Source organism: Biomphalaria glabrata, chromosome 9, assembly GCF_947242115.1.
Source record: "Biomphalaria glabrata chromosome 9, xgBioGlab47.1, whole genome shotgun sequence".
Classification (NCBI taxonomy): Eukaryota; Metazoa; Mollusca; class Gastropoda; family Planorbidae; genus Biomphalaria; species Biomphalaria glabrata.
This window is the reverse complement of record NC_074719.1, coordinates 24,107,255-24,119,690: the sequence shown is the minus strand read 5'-3', so window position 1 is coordinate 24,119,690 and position 12,436 is coordinate 24,107,255. Positions and strand designations below refer to the sequence as shown.

Genomic DNA, 12,436 nt, shown 5'->3' with positions numbered 1-12,436 from the left:
GTTTCAGCTTGATCCGAGAATGGGAGAAATAACGAATACACCCTTTTTGCCAGACTGACAGACAGAGTGAGTTGATATACGTTATGTAAAAAGTAAGTCTTTCCAGCAAGAAAAATTAGAATAAGAGTAACAAAGAACTAAAGAAAATTATAAATTACATATTACACGGGCTATATACTAAATGGATGTTATAATAATAATTAAAAAATATAACAGAACAAGAAAAATTTAAAAAAGTACTTTTTTTTTAAAAAAAAAAAGCTTATATTAAGCACATACCACACGACATATTGAGTGTCATTCTTTCTTTATTCATTTTCATTTTTATTTGGGTATTTTCTAAAATAAACACATGGGAATTATAAACACATTGTTTCTATGTTCATTTCAAAGAGATCAAACATGGAGATGGCTTTTTTTTTTAATTTTTATGTACACGTTATTTTATATAAATCAAAAACCAAATCAACTCGTCTGTACATACACTGACATCTCTATTTAGCCCAACAAACCTATTTGTCTGTACATACACTGACATCTCTATTTAGCCCAACAAACCTATTCGTCTGTACATACACTGACATCTCTATTTACCCCAACAAACCTATTCGTCTGTACATACACTGACATCTCTATTTAGCCCAACAAACCTATTTGTCTGTACATACACTGACATCTCTATTTAGCCCAACAAACCTATTCGTCTGTACATACACTGACATCTCTATTTACCCCAACAAACCTATTCGTCTGTACATACACTGGCGTCTCTATTTACCCCAACAAACCTATTCATCTGTACATACACTGACATCTCTATTTACCCCAACAAACCTATTTGTCTGTACATACACTGACATCTCTATTTACCCCAACAAACCTATTTGTCTGTACATACACTGACATCTCTATTTACCCCAACAAACCTATTTGTCTGTACATACACTGACATCTCTATTTACCCCAACAAACCTATTCGTCTGTACATACACTGGCGTCTCTATTTACCCCAACAAACCTATTCATCTGTACATACACTGGCGTCTCTATTTACCCCAACAAACCTATTCATCTGTACATACACTGGCGTCTCTATTTACCCAACCGTCATGCAACAAAGCCCTGATTAACTTATTGATGAATTTACAATCAATCTGTTTATACAGTATGGTGTGATCGGGCGACGTTCCTGGAGCCATGTATAATTATTAATACCTTATTTGCTTTTATAGATGGAGATCTCTGAACCAAAGAGAAGGCCACTTGTGATATAAATATTTAAAGAGTATCTCTATGCTCCAATGCCAGTGTATGAGATAATCCATATCTATCTGGGCCACAAATTTAAGGATCAGTGGTTAACGTTTTTTTAAACTCAACTAGCAACTGATTCAAAAACATGCCTGAAAGCTTTTTTAACATTTATTTAGTTCATGTCCAAGTATTTGGAGCTAATAATACGATTTTTGTGTGTATATTTTTCTATGTTGTAAGATGTATATGTTACGGCCAAAATCCGAAGTGTGGCCCGTACGCGTAATGACCGAGGCGTATGGCCAATTCCCTATGTACTTAAAATTAAAAAGTGTTAGCTCCACTTTGGTCGACCACTTTGCGAAATGCCAGGTAATCCCTGGCCAATACCCAGTGTGCTGATTCTAGACTGTCCGATAAGCGGTGCTGCATTACATGGGCGTAGCCAGGGGGGGGGGGTCTTGGGGTTAAACCCCCCCCCCCAAATGAAATCTCCCCCCTGGGGGGCGGGGGGGGGAGTCGAAATTTAGTGACTGATTTTTTGCTTTGATTTTGTTTATTTTATTTGAGATATTAATACTAAACCATCACTTGCCCTAGCACAACCAAAAGGGTTTTGAGTTTAAAACCCCCTACCAGGGGGGTTCGAGTTTAAAAACCCCTACCAGGGGGTTCGAGTTTAAAACGCCTACCAGAGCGGTTCGAGTTTAAAAACCCCTACTAGGGGTTTTGAGTTTAAAACCCCCTACCAGGAGTTTTGAGTTTTAAACCCCCTACCTGGGTTTTTTGCAGTTAACTCACCCTCTTCTATAAAACAAAACAAAAAAAAAAATGCAAACGAAAATCCCCTAATTCCAAGAGCACAGTTAAGGAAGATTTTGATTTTAAAACCCCGTCTAAAATTTACGATAAACCCCGTCTTTAATATAAAAAAAAGCTAATTACGCACTCAAAATGTTATGAGCGTAGCTAAATGGGTTTTGACTCAGTTTTGAGTTTAAACCCCACTTCAGTGGGGTTTGAAGGTAAAAAATACCTCTTTTTAATAATAAAAAAAATCAAATTATACACTAAAATGTTATGAGTGTAGTCTATGGGGTTTTGAGTTTAAACTCCCTTCCAGTGGAGTTTGAAGCTAAAAAGTACCTCTTCAATATAAATAAAAGAAAATTACTCACTCTAAAATATATGAGCGTAGTCAAAGGGGTTTTGAGTTTAAACCCCCCGCCATCTTCAGTGTAAGAAAAAAAGCAAATTACGCACTCAAAAAGCTATGAGCGTTGCTGAAAGGGGTTTTGAGTTTAAACCCCCATTCAGAGGGGTTTGGTGCTAAAAATACATCTTCAATATAAAAAAAAAAGCAAATTACACACTAAAATTATTTGAGCGTAGCCAAGCCAATCGGGGGTTTTGAGTTTCTTCTACAGATGGCTTTTTTTTAAAGTTTAAAACCACTCCAGATGGTTTTGAGTCTAAGATCCCCCTACAGAGCATTTTGAGGTGGAAAACCCCCAACATAAGATTTTGACGATAAAACTTCTCTTTTCGATATAAAATCTAAAGCAAACTACAGTCACTTAATTCCAAGAGCGTATTCAAGAGAGGTTACACATTTTTACCAGTGGCAGGGCTCCATTAATAAACTGCAGTGAATAGTCATCTACCGAAACCGAAAAACACTAAATATAGCTCAACAAAGATGGCAAAGACAGATTTCAGGAGTCAGTTATAGAGATCGGATCTAAATCAAGGAAATCCTATGCCGAACTGGGAGTCAACCCATTAGTAAGATTGTGAGAGAACGACGCATGAGGTTTGCGGGACATGTTCTCCGACAAAATGAATTACGCATATGATATCCTAGTACAACTTGACGCCACTCATTCATGGAGGCCCTCATGGTAGAGGCTTCAGACATTACCAGTGACAGATTTTTATGGAAACTGCTTCACGTCAAATGCTCCGAACGGCGTGGGAGGGTCTAAGTCAGTAAGAATAGCACATTAGGTTTTTGAAATAAAACTTTTTAATAGCATTAAAATGGACTGTAGATACCTCAGAAAATGCATTTTGTTGGCTTTCAATACCAGAAATAGTGCTTGGCGGCGGGGCTTAGCCCCGCTCTGGGGAGCTCCTGGCGCTCCCACAGACCCCCTTGCTACTGATGGCGGGGAGTCCACAATTTTATGGAAACAGCTTGATGGCAGATGCGCCGAACGACGAGGGAGGGTCTAAGTCAGTAAGAATAGCACATTAGGTTTTTGAAATAGAACTTTTTAATAGCAGGAAAATGCACTGTAGATACCTCAGAATATGCATTTTGTTGGTTTTCAATATCAGAAATAGTGCTTGGCGGCGGGGCTTCGCCCCGCTCTGGTGGAGCTCCTAGCGCTCCCCCAGACCCCTTTGCTAGTAATGTCGGGGAATCTACAATTTTTTCACTAACTCTTGGAAGAACCTATTCTAGGGCACAATAAACGTCTTCCGAAAGAATGAAGGGTCAGAATGTAATAAAGATTATGTACACACACACACACACACACATAAATACATATAATTTTTTTTCCCGGGGGGGAGGGGCGGGGGGGGAGAAAAAAATTCACCCCCCCAAACCCCCCCCCCCCGAAAAAAAATCCTGGCTACGCCCTTGCTGCATTACATTCCTATGTAATATCGGTTGGCTTAGCTTTGACGACAATTTTTAGTCTGTCAATATTTTAAGAGAATATCCTGCTTCTGACATTTGAGATTTTTTTTATTGTAAGTATTATTCATCGGCTTGTGCGAAATAGAACTTTTTGGCGTCGGATACTTCGGTATAAATATTTCAGACACATTATACATTTTCATTTCATATGTCTGTAAAAAAAATGATACCTACCTCTGTTTTGTATGTGTGTTTGTGTTAAAATGCATTTTTTTATAGGAACATAGTGGTTGCTTTTTTTTCCTGTGACAAGAGGGACAATAAGGGTGGCTACCTTATTTTTTTATTAGAGTTAGTCCCCTTTATTACTTAAGTCCCTGTTAACTGTGTACAATTGCCACTTCCTCTTCAGTCTTTGAGCTGACCACTGTACATTATTGTGAACTAAATCTCCATAATGTTTATATAATAGTTTTGTTGTTCTGCTCTGACTGTGTTAATCAAGAGGAGTGTGCCACTTTATAGGAATGTATCTTCCACTAACGAGCTAAGTAGACTATTTATTTGTTGTTAATAAGTTGGTTGATGTGAATATTATTTCTACTTAGTCTCTTATCCTTTCCTGTGTGTGTTTTCTTTATAAAGACCAGATTTGGGTCGTAAAGTATATAAAAGACAAACTTTTGTCTTGAGAAAAGACAGTTGTGTGTCTCATGGACTATTTTGATTCCTGTATTATATTATTGTAATTCATTGTTTGTCTTGAGAAGAGACAATTGTGTGTCTTATGGACTATTTTGATTCCTGTATTATATTATTGTAATTCATTGTTTGTCTTGAGAAGAGACAATTGTGTGTCTTATGGACTATTTTGATTCCTGTATTATATTATTGTAATTCATTGTTTGTCTTGAGAAGAGACAATTGTGTGTCTTATGGACTATTTTGATTCCTGTATTATATTATTGTAATTCATTGTTTGCTTTGAGCTGAGACACTATTGTTCCTCTGTGATGGCAGTTCTATGATTGTGTTGAACTGAACCGGTCCTACTATTTTGATTTTTTCTTCATTATTTGACTTGCCTTCGTTGGCCCTTATGCCCATTTTCTTTTCATGATCTTTTTATTTTGTTCCTTAATAAACTCTTTATTAGTTGTAATGAAATCTCAAAGTTATTACTTGTATGTCTTAGTAAGTTATATATCTAGAGGTTATAATTAATAGCCTAGATAATATAATTTGGGACCACAAAGTACCACTGGACTAACTTGCCAGTACAGCAGAGGTCATTGGTCTTATGACCTATCCTAATTCGAGGTCACACCCCATTAGATTTGGAATTTAAGTTTTTTGTGTAATTATTGTTATGTTATTAACACGGTCAGTCGCGATGGTTTATGGAGGATTTTGACCAGGCTCAGATGCCTACCTACGTTCCTATCCATTCTTAAGCAGTTTCATGTGGGCCAAAAAGGCCAGATTAGACACAATGGTGACCTGTCTGATGACTTCCGAATAAAAAATGGCGTGAAGCAGGACTGTGTACTTGCTCCTACTCTGTTCGCTATTTTCTTTGGCGTAATGTTGGGTCAGATGAGACAGCGATTGCACGAAGGCATTTTTGTCAGGTTTTGCTCAAACGGCAATGTATTCAATCTTCAGAAATATTTTTTAAAGTGTAATGTGAATTAGTAAAACCAGGCTCGCAAGGAATTTGCTAAAATCAAGATTCTCCAAATGTAAAACCGGGTATCTCAATCTCAAAGAATTAGTGCAATGTTTGAATTTTCATTTATTTATGAGCAGAAATAGATTGACCAATAAACACTTCAGTCCAATCTTAAGACTAACTAAAGATTTTATGCTTATGGCTTGAGTTCATATCATACATTGTATCAGCTTAATTTTAAAAGACATGGATTTTATATACCTTTGTTTATTTTTATTTTATGGCCCGCCAAAATGTTGTCTTTAAGTTTTTGTCCCTCTCCTAAAAATAGGTTTGCCCATCATTGGGATAGGGCATTTATTTAAAAAAATCCATTGAAAATTATACCTCAATTGTTTGATTTAGTTGGGGCAACAGTAAAAATCACTGTTTTGTCCTTTATATATTTTTTCTTTTTGTTTTTCTTGATAATCCCCTATTCCGAAAATTGTTATCAATCGGTTTATAGCTACAAACATAAAAACGAGGACTACATCTATCAAAATGTTGACTGTTTTGTCCCCCTAGTGGACGATTAATTAGATATAATTCAAATAGCTAATATAAACAATTCACATTGTAAATTATGAGTGATTCTGGTGTGAATGTATATTTTGGTTTTCTATAGTTATAATGTTGTGTTTGGTGTAATGCACAAACTAAATTTTCTTATGGATAATACAGATTATTATTAATATTATTATTATTATTATTATTATTATTATTATTATTAATAATATTATGATTATTATATGTTATAAGTACCTATTCTTCACTTCAAGAATAATGATTTCCCAACACATGATGTTTTTCTTTAGAAACTTATTTTAAATCATTTTATTTTCACTGATTGGGTAGAAAGAAGATGTGTGTTGTGGTCAGCTACAGTGACCTGCCTCTCTTGCTTGATCGTTACTAACATTTCTTTATAAGGAACAATCAAGGGAGGTAAAGCCAGTGGATTGTATAAATGACGAAAAAAAAATCACTGTTAAAAGAAACAAAAAACATTTCAAATTATGATTGATTGACTGAAAAATAAATCATACCCCTTTAACCAATGAGTATTTTAAAATGGACACATTCATCTACTACAAAAGAGAAAAAGGAACATGATGCATGCGACTGCATTATAACTAAAATCGTTTTTTTTTTTAATTGTCTGAAGACTACATTTTCTAGAGCCACTGATTTTATTCACATTTATAAATCACGTTTGTGTGTTTTTATTTTTAAAAAAAGTGTCTTCAAGGTACGCTGCGATTGAGCCTCTGAACTTGCAGTAGTCCATGTGTCTAGCAATGTACACTTGCATTGTTTTATGTGTAGTAACAGCCAGGGTGCTAATAGTCGTTGCTCTCTACAATGCTGCCCGGTTCAAACCTTCGAACCAGAGTACGACCTTTGAAGGTTATTCTGCCTCTAGAGGTGTTGATGGGAACTATGATGGTTATATCAGTCATGGGTATTGTCAACACACAGATCTTCAATATGCACCATGGTGGATAGTGGACTTGCTTGGTCAGTTTGTAGTGCAGAAAATACTTCTTACGAACAGGTAGGTTCTAGTCTTCTTATACGAATCTTTAGCTAGTTTTTTTTTTAATTAGATAATTGTAACTACCAGGTGGCCGAGCCTCGCTCGGTTGAAAACTTTGCAAGAAAATTATATTTACCCGAAAACATTTTGGTCACATGTTTGTAATGACGAAAATGAGCGTTCTGGAAATGGCTTCCAACCCAAAGTGCAATTAAAAATATTGGCCTAAATTTGGCTTAGAAGAAAGCCTTTGCAGTATAACTTCTCAAATAGTTACATTCAGACATTAAATTTTACAGTTAGTGAATTCATTATGGCTTTAGTACGAAACATCAAGTGATGCAAAATTTTTAGGTTATAGGGTACAACAGGGATTATGTAACAATGGTGGACTTTTCCCTATTAGAATTAAAAACACTGCGTCAGTATTCTAGAGAAGACTTCACCCAATACATTTTGGGACAAAAACTCGTCGCAATACAATCTAAATATAAATTTAAAATTTATTTAAACGTTTGGATTTATAATAATAATAATAATAATAATCTTCATTGTTCATATGAAAATTTTGTCTTACATTTTTTTGTGCATTACACCAAACAAAAAACATTTTAACTATAAGAAACCAAAGTGTACATTCACACCAGACTCACTCATAATTTACATGTGACAAAGTTTATACCAGATTGTTCGTATTTAATGATTTGATTGCCAGGGGAACAAAAGAGTGTTTGTTCCTATTTGTCTTTGCCATCGGTGTCTTGTATCTCTTTTGTGATGGTAAAATCACAAAATGTTGACACAATATATATATTGTAACATTTCTTACTATACAGGTTCACAGCAAACTGCACCACACGACACCACACTGCACCACACGACACATCCGATTTATTTGCTATAATACCAGCATAATTCACAGATTGAGCTAAATATTAAGGCTCTGTCACCTTAGATAAGTGTACACGCTATGTCAGCCACAGCTATTCTCGTATCTACAACTTTAAGCAATTATTTTTTGTATCTAACAAAATAGGAATCATTTTAAAAATTATCAATTAGTCAATTAATTAATGGTAACATTTGTTTGATATCAAATAAGATTAATAGCTCCTAGAGTATAGAAAAATATAGCTGTATTTGTAGAGTTCTTCCACTTAGATAAATTTTATTTTTTTAAAAACAGGATTTCTAAGACTAAGACTAAGACTAAGAATGCTTTATTGTAATTTGTTGTGATTAAAAGGACTCTTTTCTCATATAAAGACAACACAACAGAAACATACACATAAATACAACAGACATAACATAAAAAGTTCATTCAGCGACTACACACAGACATCTTGGTCCTTTTCATGTTTCCTGATCAACAAGTGGCGTTGATATAGTCTGACCGAGTGAGGTACGAACGAGTTTTTGTACCGCTCTGTACTTGTTTTGATTGACAGCAGTCGACCACTTCGCGACGACCTGATGTAGTTCTGATGGAGCGGGTGGCCGTTGTCTTTCAGATTTTTTTCAATTTTTCTTAGACACTTTTGTTCAAAAATTTCCTTTAAATGTTTAAATGTGGTCATGTTGTGAGTGTAATTTTTTATGCCCTTTTTATGATGGTTTCTAGACGGCACAACAGTTTAGATGAAGCGTTGCCTTGCCAACAAGTTATTCCGTATGTTACCAGATTTTGTATAGTCGCGCCGTAAAAAGTATTTAGGATCTTCTTACTTAGTTTAAAGCTATTAAACTTGTATAGAAAAAAAGTCACTGGGCTGTTTTCTTTGTCAGAGTTCCAAAATGGTCTTCCCATGAGAGATTGTTATTATTGATAACGTCTAGATATTTATATGCCTTCGCTAGTTCTTTAGATGTAGTGTTTATTTGCAGTTCACGTATAGTTTGTTTTTTCTTTCTGAAATCTATTATAAGTTCTTTAGTTTTTGTGACATTCAGTTCTTGAAAGTTGTCAATGCACTAGTTTGTAAACTCATGCTCAAACCTGAGACTTTTTGGTAAGAAAGCCAAGCGATTTACATCTCAGCTAAAACAGTATTACATGTCTGTTTTCATTGGGTGATTCAAACAGTTTATTGTGATGAGCTTTATGTTATTGTCTTATGTATATCACAGAAACGACGACAGCACCGCTGCCAGAAGATTGAAAAATTTCACTATTGATATATTTGATGAAGATCCAACCCGACTTGCTAACTTTCCAAATATAACTGGTAACGTCTGTTACTATCAAGCTGATCCAATGGAACCAACGACCAGCTTGTTTAACTGTAGTGCTCCTATTACTGGTCGATATGTCCGTATTGTCATGAGGTGAGCACCAACATTATTGTATATGACTTTTAATAAAGCGGAGAACTTAGAACTCCACAGTGTGTGACTTACCTCTGTTCCTCAATATTACGTAGCTACAATAATACAATAGCATAGGTTCCAAGTACAGTTATAGAATAGTATATTATTATCTAACTATAAGTAGACGTTTTAAATTTAACTTTTTTAATATAAATTCGTAGTATTGAAATATATAAAATTTTCGCTAATATTTTGATCATTGCTTTCTTATTCTCTTGTCTCTTCCAGGAACAATGAAAAGTTGGCACTACATTTTTGTGAAACTGAGGTATTGGTGAGCAGCTCTGTGTCTGAACATATAAACTTTAAAAGATACTTGAACACCCGACTCGATGACATATACTTGGTTCAACTTTATTTCAAAGAATCATTCTTGTGTGTCCTGGAATGTCTGCTCCGAAGGTTATCTACTTACTGCACAGCTGTCAACTGGATCACATCCACTGGGTCGTGTCAACTCTTTAGTGTCAATCCTTTTTTAGATCTGACAGCTAGACTTATATCTGATCAAAAGTCAGATTTTTTTATTCAGAGTAATTAGAAATATCTTTTTTCTTGAGACAGAGCTAAACTAATGTAAACCAAAAGAAATAATCTTAGGCAACAATCAACTCCCTTCGGAACTAAATAAAACATAATTAAATATTTAAAGTAGAAGGTGATTTAAACAGATTGTGCCAAAAGTATTCCACTATATTTAAAAAAAAGACAATATCTAACTGGACAATAGCATTTTATATAAGTTTAAGTTTTCGTTTCATGTTTTTCAAATGCTCAATGTGAACACCCTTGGAGGCACGGAAGCCGATGTTACAGTTCCTCCCCAACACGCTTCAGTAAGTCTCCAGTCTCTGAGCATGTGGTGTTGTTTTTTTTAATTCGATGTTGATCTAATTTCTAAATAATAATCACTTGCCACACACATTATCACAAATTGACATTGACTGTCTGGCTACCCTGGGTTACAGTGCAGGTTGACCTGATCAGATTGCTCAAGCCTCCAACAGTGTCTTCCCCCCCCCCCCAACTTTACTAAAACACACGCATTTAGTTCATTCCAATAGGTCAGAGTTTTTCCTTTTTTAGCAGCCCGGTACTAAAAGAACTTATTGATAATCTGCTTTTCTCACGCCGCATGTCTCTCTTAAGGTCGGTCAAATTTAAATAAACAAATGAACTAACATCTATCGCTTTGCAAACGTCCTATTGCCATCATTAGTTTTGTTAGTCTAGGAGCTATTTATCTTAATGTATAATATAAAACAAAAATTAAGGCTTAAGTATATATGTATGTATGTTTGACCAATCTTGGCATAAATGTTCCTTAGATCCTGTCGGAGACGTAATGTATGTTGAATATCCCTCCCACAACTGGTGGGCCCTTAAAATTATTAAAAAAATTAAATTTCTATCTTCTAAAGAATGAAACTTGGAAATGAAATGAAAAAAATGGAAAAAACAGCGCCATTAAAAGGAGAAGACAAATTAACACATTATGATAATGAAACTAAAGCAAACATCCTAAACAAATACTTTGCATCAGCATTCTCAGCCCAGGAGACAAAGATATATTACTTAATTTGAACCCATTTGAACATAGAAGATATAGAAGTACAAGAAAAGTGAAATTAAAAAACTATTAGTCAATATCAAACCGAATAAAGCATCTGGAATTGTTGCTATTCCAGCTAGATTACTCAAAGAACTAAGCAATGAGCTAGCATCAGTGTTCAAAATACTTTTTCAGGCATCTCTTAACCAGGACAGAGTTCCAAGGGACTGGAAAGAAGATAATGTCACCCCCCTATTTAAAAAAGAAGAAAAATCTGACCCAAGAAACTACAGACCAGTATCACTCACCAGCATCACATGTAAAATCCTAGAACACATAATATGTAGTAACATCATAAACTACTTAGACAAACATAATGTGTTCACCCCATACAAACATGGCTTTAGGAAATATAGATCATGTGAAGCACAACTGATGGAACTAATTAATGATTTTTCAAAAGGTTTATATAACAATGAGCAAATAGATGCTATCTTACTAGATTTTTCTAAAGCTTTTGACAAAGTTCACCACCATAGTTTGCTTAAAAGTCAAAATATTTTGGCATTGATGGTCCATTGCATCAGTATATTAAAGATTTTCTGATAGGGAGAGATCGAACTGTAATATTAAATGGCTCTAAATCATTGATGCCCAAAATACGGCCCGCGGGCCAGATCCGGCCCGCGAAGTGGTTCCATCCGGCCCGCCGAAACGACGGCACAAAGTGTAGGAAATCCCCTCTCCAAAGGGTTGATAAAGTTATTTTTACATACGTTTGCGCCCTTTTTCTCTGATAGATTGGTACCATGACCTTTAACATTGTGTTTATGAAATAGGACTAGATGTATAATCTAACAGGAAAAGTGAACGGATCTTTACTTTTTTGTGGCACATGATAATAAGCCAATGTATTTGATTTGTAAAGAAAAAGTGACTGTTTAAAAAACAACAACAACAAACAAATATGGCAGCATTCTTGAACTGAGTCGCGAATAAAATATTGTTAAACCACGCCTAGAGATTATAGGATTGAATATAGTTGCCAAAAAGAGACGGTTAAGCTAGATATAATGTAGCTCACATTTTAAGTAGAGAAATGAAGCCATTTTTCCGAAGGGTATAAAAGAAGATAAACTTCAAACATCTCACTAATTAATGTAAGTGATAGATCCACGTGTTTCTAATTAAATAGTTGTAGTTCCATTTCATTACTTTTTTGTATCTTTTCTGTCATGTGGCCCGCGACACGAGAGTTGGAAATTAAAATGGCCCGCAGGTCGAATTAGGCTGGGCATCACTGCTCTAAATCATTACAAATAACAGTAAACTCAGGCGTACCTCAAGGAACAGTCTTAGGTCCAC

At 35.2% G+C, this 12,436-nt stretch overlaps 2 protein-coding genes across 2 annotated transcripts in view; one reads left to right on the top strand and one right to left on the bottom strand.

Moving 5' to 3' along the window:
- LOC129928290 (uncharacterized) overlaps positions 1–12,436 on the bottom strand; it is a 58,909-nt gene that overhangs the window by 32,862 nt on the left and 13,611 nt on the right. The gene's annotated exons all lie outside the window — the stretch shown is intronic.
- Positions 3,942–10,702, top strand: LOC106066970 (uncharacterized). The gene is made up of 4 exons (XM_056042031.1): positions 3,942–4,014; positions 6,855–7,170; positions 9,280–9,477; positions 9,748–10,702. Exons 2-4 carry the CDS (start codon positions 6,902–6,904, stop codon positions 10,058–10,060), a joined length of 780 nt encoding a protein of 259 aa, XP_055898006.1. The 5' UTR covers positions 3,942–4,014; positions 6,855–6,901; the 3' UTR covers positions 10,061–10,702.